The sequence below is a fragment of the Rhamphochromis longiceps genome, linkage group LG7, assembly GCF_057381845.1.
Source record: "Rhamphochromis longiceps isolate RC_006_pf linkage group LG7, R_longiceps_female_GT1.1, whole genome shotgun sequence".
Taxonomy (NCBI): domain Eukaryota; kingdom Metazoa; phylum Chordata; class Actinopteri; order Cichliformes; family Cichlidae; genus Rhamphochromis; species Rhamphochromis longiceps.
This window is the reverse complement of record NC_140563.1, coordinates 22,667,932-22,688,630: the sequence shown is the minus strand read 5'-3', so window position 1 is coordinate 22,688,630 and position 20,699 is coordinate 22,667,932. Positions and strand designations below refer to the sequence as shown.

The following is a 20,699-nucleotide window of genomic DNA, read 5'->3' as shown; positions in this document are numbered from 1 at the left end:
ACTGGATGCTTGACTCATCCAATTTATATAGAATTCGTACAACAATACCAGAAAAGTATTTTCATTAGGTGGACTTCTGTGAAGACTTGCTTATCAGAACATTTACTTTTTTATACTATAGTCATGACAAAAAGCAGTGTATTAGATCCCTTGGCAAGGCTTTCAGGACTGAAATAACTCTTCACAATTCTCACATTGATAACAAAGAGTGGTGAGCAACTGAAGGTAAGAGAAACAGAGAATAGGTAAGACACTGACCAAAATCAGCTACTGAAACATCTACTAAGCTACTGCTTTTCACATACCGTGTATGTGAAAAGCCTGGGGGAAACCGTGAAAGAAAAGGAAAAGGTAATAGGAGCAGCCTGAGCAGATGCCATCTCATGGGAAGGCTTCTAAATTCTGATGAAAATGCACTCATCTTGTTTCCAAAGTCATTCACTACAAACATCCTCATCCTATAAAAATCTCTCCCACCTTATGAGGCGAGCAAACATCAAATATTTGCTCCACTCCAGAGCCAACATTCTTGCACAGGGAGATTTGGGATTTTTTAATGCATAAAAAAAGAGCATGGTCAAAATGAACTAGGTGCTGCTTAAAACTGTCATATACATAAAACTGGCATTGTTCTAGTCAAATACCAAAGAAAAAACACTGTGACCTCTACAGCTTTTAGCTATTTAGAATCAAATAAGTTAAAGCCCAGAGCAGGTGAGAGAATTATTTACCTTTCGACACCTTGGGAAGTTACTAATTTACATTAAGTCTATATTAGGTGTGTTAGATGACAGTCTGAGAGGCAAAGGCATGTCAGAAAACCAATATAATCCTGGCACATGTTAAGAAATAGTCCTTTGTAGAGAAGCAGGTGTTAGAAGTAAATATCTATAGGGAATGCTATTAAGAACAGAAAAAAAAGCCAGTGAAGACCACATTAGATATAAATGTTGTCCTTGGGCTGACATTTGCATGAAATAATCTTTAACTTTCCTGCTGTTCTAGGAAGAAAAGCAGAAATCGCTCAGCACTCTCAACCAATGAAAACAATAAAATTAAAAACAAAATCTGCTGTTGTCAAAGCTTTCTCTTCCAGGCTTTATTTGTCTGCCAGAGAACTGTTGATTCTTTGGTTTAGCCAGGGCTCCACAGGAAAACAAAGCCTCTTTTTCACTTAAGAACAAAGGGCTCTAGATGGCGAGCACAAACCAGCCCTATGTTCTTCAGTTTTATTAAAAACTCGAAAAAGATTTTCCATCAAAATGAGGAAAAACATGCTTTTCCTGTGTATTACTACCCGTTTCAAGTCACATCAAAACGGTCTTTCATGCGGATTCAGATTTAATACAGCAAAGCCTTCTCTGTACATAACACCTATATTTAGGTCCATTCAGCTTCGTGTTCACCTAGGGTGCAAGCACTCATCAGAAACCCAGGGTCTGAGAAATGAAAAACACTTGTTAATACATCACCCAGCTTACATCCATAATACACCATCTTTCCAGGCAAAAATACCTTTTTTGCTGTGACTCATTACTAATCTTGTCATTGCGTCCTGTTCATTGTTTGCTTGATAATAATTCAAGGCTATTTTACAATGCAGAGAGAGAGTAGGAGCACTGTATTCTCTTAATGGAAATGCTCTTTTTCCCTTTTTCCATCAAGACTACAGTCATGCTGGGTGGGTTGAAGGTCTGAATGTGTGACACTGATAAAAACTGGAACCCACACACTGCTGACAAAAAAAAAAAAAGCATACCTGTTCAGCAAACCGTTTGAAGGTTTAACAAAGTCAACATTACAGGACAAAAACTACTCAGCAGCAGTGCCGATGCTATCTACAGCCAATGTAACTCGGAGCCTTAAAGTGTTTAAGTCTTGAAAGGCCATCCATACTCCCGACATTATTGTAAGCTGCTTTGAGAGAAGCCTCTTTGTCACGGCTTCGTGATACTATCATTGTGCTTACCCCGCCAATCACGCCGAATTCAAATGACAGAGGAACCAAACTAGGGCTGCCACAAACGATTATTTTGATAGTCGATTAGTCACCGATTATTTATGCGATTAGTCGACTAATCAGATCATCATCATCCACTGGACGTAAAACTAGCTTATTGCACCAGCAGCATCTGCTCTTATATAACTATCATTAGCTTACAGCTTTAAGCTTTTAAGGTGCTAACTAAAAATAAAGACAAGATGATAGTTTATTCAATTTTAATGAAATTTGCAGATTGTTTCGGTGAAGTTTAATAAACTCCTTGCTATCTAAAATATAACAGGACAACGGAGTATATTCTCCAGCATCTCACACTTCTGATAATCAGCTGTCTGCTTGACGTTTATTCAGCTGTGTAAAAACTATAACTTTAATCTCAGACAAACCGATTTACTCAGGAACAAATAAAATACTAAAAAAAAAAAAAAAAAAGCCAAACAACAACATTTTTAATTTATCTAAGTGACTCATATATATTTAACCTGAGTAGCGAAAGACGGCGGTGGGTTTGAAAACAATTTGCCGGGAGTCCGGTGTTCTCACCGCGCTAGTGACCTAGCCCCCGGCTAGCTATCGAGCTAGTGGGTGACAGACGTCTCCGAAAATGTCGGAGCGCTTTTGAAAATATGTGGTGTCCTGATAAACTGAGCTGATATTTGAGGTTTACACAGCTACATTCTCGGCTGAAAATATGTTAAACGTTTATTTTGTGACCCAGAAAGAATAATAAGAGTAATATTAAAACTAACTAGCTGCCTCCATTGTTGGAAACTAAGCTGGGCCGCGCTATGAATTCTGGGACACAGCTGCTTCTTCTTCTTCTTCTTCTTCGGGGTTTAACGGCAGCTGGAATCCTTGTATATGCAGTGCTGCCATCTTCTGTTTCAGTCCGTTATTACACTCTTAAATCCTACTACTCATTCCTGCGTCTTTTGTGATCTTACAAAGCTTCAAACGACGCGTCGACTATTAAATCAGTCGTCGACGATTTTGATAGTCGACGTAATCGTGACTAGTCGACAAATCATGGCAGCCCTAAACCAAACACAATTTTGAAGATCATCATCTCATCACAACCTGCATCCTTAGTTTTTCAGTGTCAGTGTCACGGTCGTTCAGGCAAAGCTCGAGTGTTTATATTTGTAGCAGATTTTACAGATTTTACATATCAAAATATCGTTATATCTAAATAACGATAATAAATCGTCTGGTCCTTAGCAGGTCTAGAAATTAAGTAAATACAATCTCAGATGAACAACAACAAGATGACATATTATACCAGGTCATCATTTCGAAACTGAGCAAAGATGCAGAAGCAGTATGTGAAAAACTAAGTCCACATTTACTGCTTCCATGAGAATTAAGAGAGAAAGTGGGAGCCAGGTGCTGCTAATACAAATGTACTCGATAACTGACAAAGTGTACCTACCCCTATAAAAGCAGAGGTGTTGGCAGCAATCAGGAAACAATCAGGTATCCAGGAGGTAATCATTGATCTTAGAGAAGGAATTGTTGGTTCCTATCAATGTAAGAAGTGTTATAAGCCCACTTCCAAACAATATCAATCTATGGTCAGATTATTCACAAACAAGGAAACATTTAACACAGCTGCCAGTCTTCCCAAGGTGGATTTCCAAGAAAATTTACCCCAGAATCTGATTTTGCAAACCTGAATGAACTGAAGCAACTCTGTAGAGTGGGCCACAGTTCCTCCAAAATGATGTGCGAGACTAAAAGTTATACAGAATCATTCAAATTATTGCTTCTGAAGATGGGTCTACAAGCTACGGTATCATGGGGTATACTTAGTTTCTTCGCATACTGTTTCAGCATTTTAGCTTTGTACTTCCTAGATAAATAAAGAAATGGTAAAACCTGTTGTGTTTTGTTCTGTCTGAAGTTATATTCAAGTCATTTAAGGAGCTCCTAAGGACCACATGATTTATTATGAAGCACTGATGGGTAAAACTTTTTTTTTTAAAACCATGACTGCAAACTTTACATCTAAGAATCCTAAAACATTTGGTATTTTTGTTTGATAGAGAAAAAAAAAACACATAAAACATTAACAAGTTGGAAAAAAGCTACTTCCAGATAAAGTAATATCCAGGATAATGGCAAAAGACAAGACTGAAGCCTGCAGGACTGGGCTAGCTGATCTACCCAACAGGAATCTGACATCTCTCAGATCTGCTCACTTACTTCTTTGTTTCACTGTGTGTGTATGGCATTGGTTTCAGTTTTCCTCACTGCCCCCTGCCTTCTTTCAATCCCCTCCAGTGAAGCTATAGTCATGCAGCCTTTCCTGCAAGAATTTTATCCCTTCTTGGGCCAGACTGGCAATGCTCCCCACCTCCCTGTACCAGGAGCCCCCTGCTGGATGTAGCTGCAGAATAAGGGGGAAGAAAATCTGTTTGTAGGCCCTTCGGGGGAAGACAGAATCAGACATCATGTCTGTGTGCATGCACATAGCTACGAGGGCGAAAAAAAAAAAAAAAAATCACAAAACGGGTACAACCAGGGAACTATTTCAAACATGCTTAAACAAACAGCCTCGGGACAACTTCTGAAGAGAGGTTACGTGAGAGGGTCTTGTCTGCAGCAGAGGAACTCGTCAAACAAACCCAAGTCATACTTACATCCCCCTTGTCCAGGGGAGAGTATAAGAGAGGATTATTAAAGCAAGTCCAGGCAAAGAACAACTGTATCCGAGTTTGGGGACAGACGGAAATGAAGTAACCAAGCAAACAGCCAGGGGCAGACAAACGATCTGGCTCTTGATTGTTGTCTACAGTGAGCTCATCAACAGTTCTGGGAGCCGCACAGATATGTTGAAGACAATCACGTTCTTGTGTCGCTGTGACAAAAAAATTAAACATTTTCACCTGTGACTATGCTCACACTGTGACTCCAGTCACCAAGCTAGACACAGGTTATGCACATAGACAACAATGAATGAAAAAGAACTGGTTTATAAGAGGTTACAGAGTACACTTTCACGCAGTCTCTCCAAAGAGAGAATTCATAGCACTGCATTTGGTTAAAACTGTCAGAAATATCTAAATAATGCAGGAACAGAGCTGGAAAAAGATGTTCAAACCCTGCCCGTTTCCTCACCTCCACAAATCTGCAAGCAGACTTGAGATTACATGTGATACAATCAACTGGTCGTTACATCCAGTCCACCTTAAAACAGGACATCAATAATAGGTGCTGTAATGGGGAAAGGAATAAAATTGAGCTGTTTTTCTAAAAAACACGCTGTTAGCAGTGTCACGGAGTGGCCAAACAAAATCCGCACAGATACACAGAGGGAGCTGCATCGTCCTTTTTGCGAGTAATAAAAACATGAAAAGCATTTTTCCAGATAGATGAGGCTCCAACAATGGAGTCCTGGGGGGCTGTTACATAAATTCGGCCTCTAGATAAATAGTATGGCTTTGACGTGGAAAGGATATTAGATGTCAAGAGTGTTATTAATTCACCATGGGTTTTTTTCTGTTCAAAAAAATATCAGCCATAAGCCAATTAAAACAAGGACAAACTAAAATGTTTGTTCCTGTTCCAGACGTATCTCTATCATCTTAAGAATACCTGAAATACCTGAAGCTTGACCCCCCCAAAGACTCAGGAATGTGCTTATTGTTATTTCACTTGAATGCTTGAGCGTCACTGAAGAATGATGTGCATGTAATGCTATAAATTACTATTTCTACTGCGGTTAACCTAAAGAGCTGAAAGCATCGTATCTACTTTGAATCCCAATCGAGGTATAATGAGTTTAAAAAAATACATTACAGATACATGTTCACATAGTTTTCAGCAAAGCAGGAGGCTTCTTGTTTTCAAGAGTTAAAATCTGGTTGTTGTTTTTTTAATCCACATTTGTATTTGCATATTTTTCCAGGTATGTTTAAAATTGTATTTTCTTTCATTTTTATGAGTTATCTTTATCTAAAGAAAATTTGTTTTAACTGAAACAATGTAACAAATACTTTTTCATAGGACTGTATGTACTACAATTTATATATTTATATCCAATTCCAAGCTGGACTGGAGAACGTTCTGGAACCTGTCCAGAAACTAAATAGCTGGAGTTCGACTTGTCAAAGGTTTGCAAATAATTGCTGTTTAATAGATAAATACAGATAGACTGCCAACAGGTTGCCATCAGTCTGAATGAATCAAACGTCAGAGGGATGTGTACTCCTTAAGATATTGCAAGCTTTGACACTTTACACTGGCTAAGTCTATTTTTGTCTTTTAGGTTGCTGTTTAGTTTGGGGATTGTTTTTTTTTTTTTTTTTTTATCATCTCTGATCCAAGCCCAATTGCATTGTGCTCTGTATAATGACACTAAAGATCATGCACTCTTTAACCATCAAACAGGTCAAATCCCCACTACAACAGAAAAATGAACTAGCATTTCTACAAACGCACAGTCGCACTAAGCCCAGAGACACCCTCCTATTTTTTGTGTTTTGTTTTGTGATGACGGACCAGTGAAGCCACTCCCCACATTCATTTCAGAGAGTTCAGAGATGCGAGTGTGAACATGTATATGTGCACAGGAGAGCATGCGACCACATGAGTCCCACGTCCCAAGTGTGAGTTATACGTGGCATCTTCATCAGGCTCGCAGAGAGCTTTGCTACAAGGACGTCTAGTATGAAACGAACTGTTGAGACAGAAATGGCTCCTCAAGAATATGTGGCGCAATGCGAGGGTGCATCACAATCAAGACGACGCAAAGCATCAAGGCTGTGGTGGTGGTGGTGGTTGCACCACATACTTTGAAGCCATATGCATCTCAAACAAAGAAACTGCCTGCCAACAGCTTGATGGCCAATTACATCACAGATTGAGCGCTATGCCAAGCTAAATCAAAGTGTTGCAAAAATAAAAGGTTTTATTTAAAAAAAAAAAAAAACATACACTAGACTAGATATTTTTAAAAAGACAGTAACTGCAGATTTTATGTATTTTCAATATCCCCATTCAGGATTATTTTTAGACAATCCCAACCAAAATGTATATCCCCAGTCACGGCTTACAAGATTTTTAATTACCCCACAAATAGTGATCTGCAATGAAGCAGACAGTATTTAAACATAAGCCAAAAAAAAAAAAGAAAAAAAAAAAAGAGCTTCCACACAAAGAAAACCATAAAGTGCAACATAACCAATCGTTTCTCTCCGTTATCTGCAATGCCACTTAATTCTCTCAGCACAGAGAAAATGTAAAGCACTAAATCTGCCTGAGGGCGTGTGGCGGAGGCGTGGCCCCGGGCGCAGCTGCAGGGGAGGAGTGGAGCGGAAGGCTCATCAGGGCGGCGCTGCGAGGCCGGTAAGAACAGCTGATGTTGTTTATGGACTGATGATGGTCTCCCTCCGCTGTGTTTATAGTGAGACGAGGAGGAGCGGCCAGGGGAGAGATCAGCTGGGCTCGTGAGCTGTCAGACTGTGTGACTGAGTCAGCTGTCAAAACAACAACACTTGAATAAATGTGGAAGTTGGCTGTACCTACCTGTGTGTGCGTGTGTCTGTGCCTGGTGTATTCCACAAGTGGTGCCGAAACCCAGGAAAGTGCCGGTGGGGAAATGTCCGACCCACAGGCCGCGCCGCCCGCCCAGCCTCTGCAATTCTTGGCGCAGATGCTGGCGGAGATGGCGACGATGAGCCGGGATCAGGCGGCCGACCAGCGTGCCCACCTGGCCGCGCTGCGGGAGCAGACGGACCGGCAGACGCAAGTTCTGGAGCGGCTGGTCGGGGCCGCTGCCACGCCGAAGCCCTCGCCACTGTCGGTGGCGGTGCCCCGGATGGGGGACGGGGACGACCCACAGGTTTTTTTGGAGACCTTCCGTGCCACGGCGGAGGCTTGCCAATGGCCGCGGGAGGAGTGGGCTCCGCGGCTGCTCCCCCTGCTGTCCGGGGAGGCACAAACAGCGGCCCTGAGTCTGCCTCCGGCGTCGAGGAGCAGCTTCGCGGACGTGAGCCGGGCGGTGGTGGACAGGCTAGGGCTCACCGCCGAAGACCACCGCCGGCGGTTCCGGGCCTGTCGGCTGGCTACAACGGACCGACCATTCGCCTGGGCCCGGCAGCTGCGCGACGCGGCGGTACGCTGGCTGCAACCGGGAACATCGGAGGGGGAGACGAAGCTGGTGGACAAGGTGGTGCTGGAGCAGTTCACAGAGGGATTGCCAGCGGAGACGGCGAGATGGGTCCGGTGCCACCGGCCCGCAAGCTTGGAGGTAGCGGTGACGCTGGCGGAGGACCACCTTGCCGCTGGAGCAGGGGAACCCGGGGACGCCGGACGGAGGCCGAACAAACAGGCCCCGGTGCCGGCCCCGAGGCGCCGTGTGCCGGCACCAGGGCAGGCAGAGCGGCTGCCGGCGCTGAGCCCCACTAACCCTTTCGCGGCGTTGGTGCCGTCCAGGGCAGCCGAGCCAAGTGGAGCCGCCCCCGAGCCACGGAGAGCAGCACAGACGCCGGGGCCGGAGTGTTGGAAGTGCGGGCAGCCGGGGCACCTGAGGAGGGATTGTCCGCTTATGGAAGTGGGGCAGGTGTTTCGTGTTGCTGGCGCCCCAGCACCCTCCCCCGGTCCAGGAGGGACATACAGTATTCCGGTAAGGACTCGAGGGGGTATACGCCAGGCGTTGGTGGACACGGGCTGCACGCAGACCCTCGTACACCAAAGCTTGGTTCGCCCCGGGGCATTGCTGGAGGCAGAATGGGTGGAGGTGAGGTGTGTGCATGGTGACGTTCACAGGTATCCCATAGTGCCGCTGTTATTAAAGTATAAGGGCAAAACGCATAGAGTAACGGCGGCGGTTAGCCCGCGCCTGTCGCACCCCCTGATTCTGGGTACCAATTGGCCGGGGTTTCATCAGCTACTGGGACAGTACGCGGGGGTGCGATCACGACCGGAAGCGGGGTGTAGCGTGTGCGCGGCGTTCAGCGGTGACGCGGGGTCGTCCGACACTGACTCCGGGGGGGAGGAGCCGGCGGGTCCCTCACGGGACGTCCCGCCGGCCCCGGAAGTGTCCCCCATGGGTGATTTCCCACTGGAGCAGTCTCGTGACGGCACCCTACGCTCAGCCTTTGACCAAGTGATGGCTATTGATGGTCACGTGGTGCGCCCTGAGGCCGCGCAGACCTACCCGCGTTTCGTCTTATTAAACGACCGATTATATCGAGTGAGTCGTGACACTCAGACAGAGGAAACACACACCCAGTTGTTGGTGCCGCAGGGCCGCCGGGAAACGCTTTTCCAGGCGGCCCACTATAACCCCATGGCAGGGCATATGGGCTATGAGAAAACTCTGGAGCGAATAACGGCCCGATTTTATTGGCCGGGCATCCGAGCGGATGTGCGCCGCTGGTGCGCGTCCTGCCCGGACTGCCAACTTGTTAACCAGCCGGCCATACCGAAGGCGCCGCTGCGCCCTCTCCCCCTCATTGAGGTCCCGTTTGAGCGCATCGGCATGGACCTCATCGGGCTGTTTCACCGGAGTGCACGCGGCTACCGCTTTGTGTTAGTCCTGGTGGATTACGCAACGCGGTACCCGGAAGCAGTTCCGCTGCGCACCATCTCTGCAAAGAGTGTGGCGCAGGCACTGTTTCAGGTCATCTCCCGAGTCGGAATCCCGAAAGAGATACTGACTGACCAGGGCACGTCGTTTATGTCTCGTACACTGCGGGAACTGTACGAATTACTGGGCATTAAATCTATTCGGACCAGCGTCTACCACCCTCAGACTGACGGGCTGGTGGAGCGGCTGAATAAGACTTTAAAGTCCATGATTCGGAAGTTCATTAATGAGGATGAACGCAATTGGGATCACTGGCTAGACCCTCTGTTATTCGCAGTGCGGGAGGTGCCCCAGGCCTCCACGGGATTTTCTCCCTTTGAACTGCTGTTCGGCAGGAGGCCACGTGGGGTGCTCGACCTGATTAAAGAAAGCTGGGAGGACGGTCCGAGCCCCGCCAAAAATGAGATTCAGTACGTGTTGGACCTGAGAGCAAAACTCCACACTTTGGGGAGGTTGTCACGGGAGAATTTGCTCCAGGCTCAGCAGCGTCAGCAACGCCTGTATGACAGAGGGGCTAGGCTCAGGCAATTTTCACCGGGAGATAAAGTGCTTGTGTTACTCCCTACTTCCAGCTCGAAGTTGCTCGCCAAGTGGCAAGGACCCTTTGTGGTCACACGGCGAGTCGGGGACGTGGACTATGAGGTCGCTCGGTCGGACAGGGGAGGAGCCACGCAGATTTATCACCTCAATCTCCTCAAACTGTGGCGAGAGGTTGAAACCGCTTCTCTGGTGAGCTTGGTGAAGGAGAGAGATGAGTTGGGGCCTGAGGTGCCAAATTCTATCATTCCCGCCTCCCTCCCTTGTGATGACCATCTCACACAGGCCCAGAGAGCGGATGTTGTCGCGTTGCAACAGCGTTTTGCGGACGTGTTCTCCCCCCTGCCCGGCCGGACGTCCCTCATCGAGCACCATTTCGTGACGCAGCCTGGCGTGACGGTGCGTTCACGGCCCTACAGGCTCCCGGAGCACAAGCGAAAAATCGTGCAGAGGGAATTGGCGGAAATGCTGAGGATGGGAGTAATAGAAGAGTCGCAAAGCGCCTGGTGTAGCCCCATCGTTCTGGTGGCGAAGAAGGATGGGTCTATACGGTTCTGTGTCGACTATCGCAGGGTGAACGAAGTGTCACGCTTTGATGCCTACCCCATGCCTCGGGTCGACGAGCTCCTGGACCGGTTAGGCACGGCCCGCTTTTTCACGACACTGGACTTAACCAAGGGCTATTGGCAGATTCCCTTGTCTGCCGAGGCCAGGGAGAAAACGGCCTTCTCCACTCCGTACGGTTTGTACCAGTTCGTGACACTTCCGTTTGGCCTGTTCGGGGCCCCGGCCACTTTCCAGCGTCTCATGGACCGGGTACTGCGTCCGCACGCAGTGTATGCTGCCGCCTACCTGGATGACGTGATCATCCACAGCGACACCTGGGCGGAGCATGTGCTGCGGGTGGCCGCGGTCCTGGAGTCCCTGAGGGGGGCAGGGCTCACGGCCAATCCGAAGAAGTGCGCGGTTGGACGGAGGGAGGTGCAGTATCTGGGGTACCACCTGGGGGGCGGGCAGGTGCGTCCACAGGTGGAGAAGACGGCGGCTATCGCATCCTGCCCGCGCCCCAGGACGAAAAAGGAGGTGAGACGGTTCTTGGGGTTGGCGGGTTACTATCGTCGCTTTGTGCCGGGGTTTGCGCAGCTAACCAGCCCCCTGACCGATCTCACTCGAAAGGGTGCCCCGGATCTGGTCCAGTGGACGGGGCCGTGCCAGGCGGCGTTTGTGCAGGTGAAAAAGGCTCTCTGTGGGGAGCCGCTGCTTCACACTCCTAACTTTTCCCTCCCTTTTGTTCTGCAGACTGACGCCTCGGACAGAGGGCTGGGAGCCGTTTTGTCCCAGCAGGTAAGGGGGGCCGACCGCCCTGTCCTATACATCAGCCGGAAGCTAGCAGAGCGCGAGCGCCGGTACAGCACCGTGGAGAAGGAGTGCCTGGCCATCCGGTGGGCGGTCGGCTCCCTGCGCTATTACCTCCTGGGACGCTCATTCACCCTCTGTTCGGACCACGCCCCGCTGCAGTGGCTCCACCGCATGAAGGATGCCAACGCCCGGATCACCCGGTGGTATCTGGCGTTGCAGCCCTTTAAGTTCAAGGTGATCCATAGGCCGGGGGCGCAGATGGCAGTGGCCGATTTCCTCTCTCGCTCGCGGGGGGGGGGGGAGTTGGCTCGGCCGGACGGCTCCCCGGCCTCGAACGGGCGGTGGGGGTGTGTGGCGGAGGCGTGGCCCCGGGCGCAGCTGCAGGGGAGGAGTGGAGCGGAAGGCTCATCAGGGCGGCGCTGCGAGGCCGGTAAGAACAGCTGATGTTGTTTATGGACTGATGATGGTCTCCCTCCGCTGTGTTTATAGTGAGACGAGGAGGAGCGGCCAGGGGAGAGATCAGCTGGGCTCGTGAGCTGTCAGACTGTGTGACTGAGTCAGCTGTCAAAACAACAACACTTGAATAAATGTGGAAGTTGGCTGTACCTACCTGTGTGTGCGTGTGTCTGTGCCTGGTGTATTCCACAGGGCGTTTTAAGGACATTTCAGGACCTTAAAAACACTGATTACTGAACAACTGAGTGGCCCATGAGCGCTCTAACAGGTGTTAACCTTCCTTCCTACAGAAGCTTATGTAAATACCTACACAGAGGAAAAAAACATGAATGCTAAACTAGGTTTCCAAAGATATAAACAATCAGTAATAAATGGTGGTTAGCCATTCAACAGACTGGAGACCTCTTTAGGGTTACCCCTGCTCTCTTTATGGCAGCTGGGATAGGCTCCCACCCCGCATGACCCTGAATTGAATAAGTGAAGGAAAAGGGATGGCTGGATGGATAAATAAAACATTTTTATTGTTTTGCTTTTGCACCAACCCTCTACATGTCCTCCTTTGCTCCATCCATGAATCTTCTCTGTGGTCTTCCTCTTTTCCTCCTGCATGACAGCTCCATATTTCACATCATATATCCAATATTTGCACTCTCTCCTCTGCACATGTCCAAACCATCTTTGTCTTGCCTCTCTAACTATCTTCAAATAACGCAATCTCAAACTCAGTGCATACAATAACTCTGTCTACTGCTAAAATTCCAGCTAGTTCCAGCTGTTTATTGAATTCCCTCCTGACTTTCAATCCTCTCAAAGTTGGTAGGAAAAAAAAGCCTTTACATGACGATTTGTCCAGTCCTTGTAGGTCTCAGCGTGTCTTCACATTTGCAATCTGAAGTCTCACGTTTTGAATGAAACCCAGAGTGAAATTCCGAGTCAATACCACCAAAGTCCCAAACTTTTCTGTTCAGGCACTAAACAAGTGTTTTTCCTTCTCTGTCTGCTGGATTACACTGCCAAACACACAAAACTATTCTGCTCAACCGATCTGGACTCTTTACAACAAAGATATGGTCTGAATTTCCAAACTCTTTTTATGACTCTTTTTTCATAAAAAGATCTTTTTAAAGTTTAAAGTCGCCAAATAACTGCATCTTAAAGTTTTACCTCACTGAGAGGACAAAGGAGGGTCAAAGAGCATTTTTTTTTTCTAGTGAGAATTTTGCTTTCATTTCATACATCACTGAAGATGCAGAGATAAGCTCCTGCATCAGGGATAACGAGGCAGAACACAACACAGCCCCAAGACATTCATCTTTTTCACTTATCAGATATCAACTAAAAAAACAAAACAAAAAACCAGTGAGCATCTTTTGTGAGGTTTTGTAAAACAGTTTCATTGTTGTTTTCACTGCAGTCAATTTTTGGCACTTTTCTATAAGGATACAATTACGCAGGACAGTAAAGAAATAATGTTTAGCAGCTAATGCACTGAGTTTATATCCACACTCCCACCATAATTCACACATTTATTGATTAAGATCATGCTGATATTTACGGTGTTTATCAATTTAGAAACACCTTTCAGTATTACTGTGCATTTTATCAGCATATGACAATAAACTTTAATCTCATTCAAGCAGTTTCAGCAAAAACTCAAAAGTGTAACCAAGTAGATCAGTATTCCTGGGAATTTTGAATATATATATATATATATATATATATATATATATATATATATATATATATATATATATATATATATATATATATATACATACATATACATATATATATACATACATATACATATATATATATATATATATATATATATATATATATATATATATATATATATATATATATATATATATATATATATATAGAATAATCCATCTGAGACACTAAAGACAAAAACAAAAAGGTTTGTCATTACTCCTAATCTTATAAGTCCGTCACTGACGCCCAAAAAACCCCATGCACTGTTATCCCCCCCCCCCCCAAAAAAGAAAAGAAACCATACCTCACACTGCAGTGAACAGCTGATACCGAGAGAAGACTACAGACTGTGTCTCAGCAGGGGGCCTGACTCTCACATAATCTGAGTTTTAATAAGCTTTTCCGACCCTACAATTAATTTGTAGGGTCGGAAAAGCTTATTAAAAGACCGCTGATTAAGGATCAAATGTCAGTAATCAGGTTACTAAGATTACCTGCAAACCATAATATAATATTTACACTGTAAAATTCTTGATAATACAGATTATGTCATGGGTGTAGGTATGCATGTGTGTCTTCAGCTTGTGTTACATAAGAGTCAGTCTGCCAGAAGGGTTTAATTGTTATGTACGCAATGAGAGTTGTGTTTCTTTCCTACAGCTGTTTGTAGGAGTCTTTTTATTTGACTATGTTAAACTTATAATACAACTTTAATATGATATGAATGCATTTACAAAACAATGCATTCAAACAACAACAGTAATTATCTTGGGCAGAGCCCATCACTGGCCCATAGCTTTAACAAGTCAATTAAACACTGACCTAATTACCAGAGTCATTAACCTGCCAATTTTAAATGCCTTTACATTTAAATCTCAAGTTAAAGATATATGGTGGAAAACCTTCTATAACACATCTATAGTATATTGTGAGCCCAACAACCAAACCATACAGTTCTATACAATGGTTAGTAGAACCTGATCATAGAGGGTTAGTATTAAGAAGCTGCAAGTCTGCTTACTGGTAATCTTGAAAGAGGTCACATGTCCATCAGGATTTCTTTATTACATGGTTATCAGCCTAAACAACTATCTGCTGCCCTGTAGTACACAATAAACTCTGTAGGTTATCCAGGAGCTAAAATATGCAAAAAAAAAAATTCAAACTACTTCTGGGATATGAGGAAGTTAACCAGAGATCATCTCTTATCACTGTATAACAAATTAACTCTCGTAAAAGCTCGCAAACACACGTGAGTGTGGGTCTGTACCAAAAGGCAGAACGCGAGAACATGACAAACACCTGATAGCCGCTTCTCACGCACAGCACAAATGAAAGCAGTGAGGTCATTAGAGGTTCAGCAGGTTAGCCCCAGGCACACCCCATTTAAATCCGCACTGTCCCAGCGGTCATTATTCCTGCTAGTAGCAGGGAGTTCGAGCCAGGAGCCATATTAAGCTGCACGGCAACTTCAAGTAACGCACAGGTAGCAGTAACGGAGACGGCAGCAGTATATGTCTGTAAGGAACTTACTTTATGAAGTAACTGGCCCCTTCGTCCGTAAAACCTTCCTCCCATCCGCAAGGCAGGTCTAAAATAAAACCAGACAACAGACTTGTTCGTAACACTTGAAACTTTGTCGGGCCCGGACCGTATAGTGAAGTTAGCAGCGACAAACACCGTTAAATAAGCAAATATGCGAAATAAGCACAGGTGAAACTGCCCTGGAGACCTAGCTTAGCTAGCTACCTGAGCGTATCATGTGTCCAGAGTTTACAGGTTGACCGGAGCGGGGATGGAGCCAGGTAGTGGTCCGTGTCTCATCGCTGCAGCACAGACAGAGAGAGGAGGGAAAAACACCTGTTACACCGCCGGGAAGAAAACACCGGGCAGACCCCGCCAACTCCCGTTAAACCGGGAGAGACGGCGCGATAAAGCGTTTGTTATCCCACTCACTTGATGAAGAAGACCCTGCCGTCTCCGCAGACACCGTAAGACCAGTGTTCAGGTAAGGTGTCCCGCCCGAGAGGCGCCGCCATGATCCGGCTTCAAGTCCTATTTCATCTCATTCCCTCTCCATGAAGTCTCCCGGGAGCTCAATAATCACTGCTAGGGCCAGCGCTGCCTTCAGGGACTCATCGGAAGCCCGTACATCCGAGCATCAACATGATCAGGCAGTTACAGAACAGGGCTTTAAACAGATGAAGATTAACTCCAAAATTTCTGGAAAGCAGGTTTAACGATTTTTTTTATGCATTGGTGTTTTGAACATTACCAATATAGGCAATATAACTGAATATAAAACGGACAGAAGCTGAAGTATTATATAGCATCCAGGCTTATATGTATATGTATTGAGTTTGTGTATATATAGTGAAGATTGCAGGGTTGTTGTTTTTTTGTTTTTCTGTTTCCCCGCCTCGCTTCTTGCCTTCTTTTTTCTTATAACTAATTTGCCCTTGTACTCTTTTGTCACCTCAATAAAGACTCCTCTAACACATTTTTTAAGTCTTACTCCCTGTTAATCTTTCTCACCTTCACATTATGCTGACACAAGTTATTTCTCGTTATCTCTTATCTCATGGTTGTTACTTTCTAACCAATTACTTTATTCCCTATTATACAAATTTAAATTTAAATGGCAGCTCAAAGCTTAATCATATCTTTGCTTGCTTTCCAGACTCAGCAGTCCGTCTTGCCTCCTTTTACACTCATAGCTCCAATTAATTCAGAGATAGAAAAGCTTTAAACCCTGAACTGTCATTTGATAGCTTATTCCTTTCATTTATTATGACCAGAGGCTCAAACATTACCTCTAAACCTGTTAACTTCAGTCTGTGTATTCACATAGACACACATTTAGATTTACAGTCACAAAACATATCACCCAGTGTTTAAACAGATTTTAGGCTAAATTTAATTGAAAAAAAAAAAAAAAGCATTACAGTGAAAGGAATTTTCCAGTTTATTCTTGTCCATTTCTTTGAGTGTTGAGACTCTGCCAAAGCAATCTGGACTTAATGTCTATAGTCCTGGCTGTGGCTCTGTTTATGTGCTGCAAGCTTGTATGAGAAGCAATCAGCCTGAGCTCAAAATTGTGACTTTTAAGCGATTATTATTTTCACAGTTTCACCAGTTCTAGTCCAGTCAGAAACCATCAGTCATCTTTGCAATGACATCTTTGTGTCTTTTACTAAATGGTCCCATAAATCTGTATAAAATATACATTTTCCACAGGAAACATTTATAAAGAAAAAAAGCCTGATTTGTTGCCCTTCTACAGCCATATATTCAAGTGCTGTGCTTTAAGTAGAATGTTCAGGTCTCTGTACTTTACTTCAGTAGTACTTGAGACAACTGTGTACTTTTACTCCTTACATTTTGAAAATGGACTTGTTACTGTGGAGCAGGGAAATTATTTTACTGCTATTGTTAAATAATCATCATCATTACCATTGCATTAATAATATAATCTGCAGCATTGATATTGCATTCAGAGGTTTAAACAGTGTGTGTCTTTCAGAAAGACTAAGTTGCAGGAGTTGACGGGAAGTTGCAGAGAGTTTGCAGAAGTGAAAGCAGAGTCTAAGTTATTCTGAGGAGCAGGCTAGACGAGGCTATTTGAATTACTAGGTTATTCAAATTGTCTGTTATACTTTTATATTCTTTTATTAAGCTTTTAGTAGAGGTTCTTGATTAAAACATTTATTCAACATAGTACATATAGTTTCAGTTAGGTTATTACACATAAGGATGAGCCTCTGGTCTGGTAAAAGGTCAGAAGTGCAACGGGTGAGATGAGAGAGCATGTAAGGTCAACACATACACACACACATACATTAGTTAGACTCATTTATAGGTGTGAAGTTGGTCATGTTTGTCTCTGGAAAGAGGAACAGTGTCTGGCAGGATGTGGGGCTCGTGTTCCAGACGAGATAGAAGACAACGTTCTTTTAAACCGTGTTAAAAGTCATTGTGGTTTTGATTTGACGTATGTATATATTCTGTCTGTGACGTATGAAGGGGCGTCATTAATTCAAACCCTGATGCTATAAAAATCTGTGTATGCTTTGATTAAGTCGAAGATCAATTGCTGTCTGTGGTGATCTTCCCACGCGTGTAATCATTAAAATCAATTGTTTGACCAAGATCTTCTGGACCTGGTTGTTTGTACTCTCCTTCCTCAATCTTTGAACCTTAACATTACTTTTGCTTTAAGTCATTTGAGGGAAGTTATTATTTCGTCAATGCAGGCCATTAAACATCAAACTGATCTGAGTCTGAACAGCAACACAGGAAAGGAAGTCCTGTTCACCTATTAGTCACCAGGGAATGTCACATAAAAATAGATAAAAGAGCCAAAATGGTGTGGAATAGTCAGGGGTTAAAGTGGGCCGGTGTTTTTATTTATTTATTTATTATGCACAACATCGGAACGACTGCAGGTCGTGGTAGCAGTACTTCAGCATATAGCTAGCCCAACACAATATGAGCACAATATGTTTGAAGTCTTCTAGTTTTCTCATAGTGGTTTTGAGTGTTTGTTTTCTTTGTATTCTTTGTCTGTTTCCCCAGTCATGTCTCTGTTTATTGTCTCCCTTTGTGTTTGTTATGTCTGTATGTCGCACTCTCAGTGGTAGTTTCCTGTTTTATTTTGATAGTCTCTTGTCCTGCTTGTGTTATGTTCAGCTTTGTCTGACTTAGTTCACCTGTGTCTTGTTTTGCCCAGCCGTGTTGCATCTTCCTAATTACCTCATGTGTGCATTAAAGTCCTCAGTTTCCCTGTTGTCTTCATCATGTCATTGCCGTACTCCTCCATGTTGTGTGCTCAGCTAATGTTTTTGTTAGCCTTGCTGTTTCTACCTAATAAAGCTGCACTTTGAGTTTACTTTTGTCTGAGGGTTCCTGCATTTTGGGTCTGCTCTCCACCGGATGATCTGATATCCTCGTGTTGGTGTTGTTCCCAGACCATCATTCTGATTGGTCACTTGCAATGTTGATCCTGGAACAACATTTAGTATGATGATCTGGGAACAACACCAACACGAGGATATCAGATCAACCGCTCTCCACCTACCACCCAGCATGCCTATGCAATTCTGACTTTTTCATCAAAATTTCTTTTTTTTTCAGAATTCTGAGAAAAAAGTCAGAATTAATAATAATGGATTGGATTTATATAGCGCTTTTCAAGGCACCCAAAGCGCTTTACAATGCCACTATTCATTCATTCGCGCATTCACACACTGGTGGAGGCAAGCTACGGTTGTAGCCACAGCTGCCCTGGGGCAGACTGACAGAAGCGAGGCTGCCATATCGCGCCATCGGCCCCTCTGGCCAACACCAGTAGGCGGTAGGGTAAAGTGTCTTGCCCAAGGACACAACGACCAGGACAGAGAGCCCAGGGATCGAACCGGCAACCTTCCGGTTACAGATACGCTTCCCAAACTCCTGAGCCACGGTCGCACCCCGAATTCTGACTTTAATCTCAGAATTCTGAAAAAAAAAAATTTTGATGAAAAAGTCAGAATTCTGACTTTTTTCTCAGAATTCAAGAAAAGAAGAAAAAAAAAGACGTGCCCACTTTTTTTTTTCCAGTGGCCCTAATCCTCTTCCGTAGACACAAGTAAAATGTAGCCAATTGTGTTTATTGTCCCCCCCATCCCCCTACCCTGTGGTAGGGAGATGGCAGAGAAAATGGAGGGGGGATGGGGGTGGGCTTGTGAAGAAGAGAGTAAAGGAAAGATAGAAGAGGAAAAAGCACTAGGCGACAGTGGGGAGGAAAAACTGCCTTTCAACAGGGAGAAACATGAGGGTGAGGGTGAAAAAGAAAAAGGATGAAAAGGTGAGGGGAGAGGTTTTAGGAGAAAAAGGGAAAGAGGGAAGCAAGGGGGGGGGGGAGAAGGGGTGAAAATTAAGATGGAACAGAGGTGGAGAAAAAGGAGGCTATATCAGGTGAGGAGCAGCAGTCTCCCTCCTCTGGAAAAAGAGGAAGCGTTTTTGCTTCTTTTTCAGGCACTGATCCGGCACTTTTTTTCTCTAGGATGAGGATTTTCAACTCATCGATTGTTTCTGCATTTTGTGTGTCAAGTTTCTTGCATCTTTTCTCCACTTCTGCAAATTTTGCTTCTTTTTCATCAAGCTTTTCTTTTAGTTCTTTAGATGTTGCCTCTTGTATTAGCTTTGCCTTGTGCATTTCTGTATTTCTCTGTTGTGCATTTCTTCTAACTGCTGACTTCTTTGGATTTCTTGAAACATACACTGCAGGTTTTCATGCGATTTTTCTTCTTGTTGCTTTTGAGCCTGTATTTCAGTGTTTTGGGACTTCAAGTTGTTAGAAAGTTCCTCAAGTTGTCTGTTTTTTCTCAGCATTTCAATGATCTTACTCTGCATCTCTGAGCATTGTTTTTCCAGTTTGTCCTTTTCTTCTTCCAGTTCAGTTGCTTTGTACTTCATGTTATTATAAAATTCTTGTATTTTTTTATTTTTCCTCTCAAAGTCCTGGAGAAGAGGAAGTTTTTCTTCTTTCTGTGTTATATTCTATTGCTCTTTATCTTGAAGAAACTCTTTATTTTGTTTCATCAAGCGTTATTTAGAGTATTTCTCTTCCGTGTCTTCAAGCTTGCGGTCCATTTCTTTCTGTTTTATGTTATGTTGCGTTTTCTCTTGAAGCAACTCTTGATTTTTGTGCAGGGTTTTATCAAGGCTTACCTGCACCCCACTGTATTTTCTCTCCATGTTTTGGAGTTCACACTGCATCTCTCTCTGTTTTATGTTCTGTTGTTTCTTCTCTTGGAGGATTTCTTCATCAAGCTTTCCTTGGAGCTCCTGGAGCTTTTTGTCTATGTCTTGGAGATCTCATTGTTTCTCGCCAATAATACCTTCCTTTTCTTGAAGTTGGTCGGACAGTTTTTTTAATTCAGCGCTCTTTCTCTCATTTTCTTCCATGAGGAACATAATCTTCTCTCTGTTCATGAGATTTTCATTCTGCATTTCTTCCAAGCGTTACTTGTTCACCCCAGGGAAGAGAGCTGA

At 44.4% G+C, this 20,699-nt stretch overlaps 2 protein-coding genes across 5 annotated transcripts in view; one reads left to right on the top strand and one right to left on the bottom strand.

Annotated features, from left to right (window-relative positions):
• LOC146665302 (pleckstrin homology domain-containing family A member 7-like) overlaps nucleotides 1-15,733 on the bottom strand; it is a 149,516-nt gene extending 133,783 nt beyond the window's left edge. For all 4 annotated transcript variants that reach the window (XM_085412920.1, XM_085412917.1, XM_085412916.1 and 1 more), the window contains exons 1-3: nucleotides 15,621-15,733; nucleotides 15,414-15,490; nucleotides 15,198-15,255 (exon numbers count right to left, since the gene is read on the bottom strand). In XM_085412920.1, the coding sequence (XP_085269046.1) occupies nucleotides 15,198-15,255; nucleotides 15,414-15,490; nucleotides 15,621-15,703 (218 nt within the window). In that variant the 5' untranslated portion in view covers nucleotides 15,704-15,733. The remainder of the gene's footprint in view (nucleotides 1-15,197; nucleotides 15,256-15,413; nucleotides 15,491-15,620) is intronic.
• LOC146665303 (uncharacterized) lies at nucleotides 7,273-12,141 on the top strand. Its single transcript, XM_085412923.1, has 2 exons — nucleotides 7,273-8,627; nucleotides 11,430-12,141. The coding sequence occupies exons 1-2, from the start codon at nucleotides 7,506-7,508 to the stop codon at nucleotides 11,931-11,933; spliced, it is 1,626 nt and encodes a 541-aa protein (XP_085269049.1). The 5' UTR covers nucleotides 7,273-7,505; the 3' UTR covers nucleotides 11,934-12,141.
• Nucleotides 15,734-20,699: the final 4,966 nt, after the last annotated feature.

Excerpts from the sequence above, each read along its gene's own strand:
- LOC146665303 (XM_085412923.1), top strand. The coding sequence starts at position 7,506 with ATGTGGAAGTTGGCTGTACCTACCTGTGTGTGCGTGTGTCTGTGCCTG. Across the intron at positions 8,628-11,429 it reads GAGGGACATACAGTATTCCG|ACTGACGCCTCGGACAGAGG; the intron begins GTAAGGACTCGA and ends TTTGTTCTGCAG.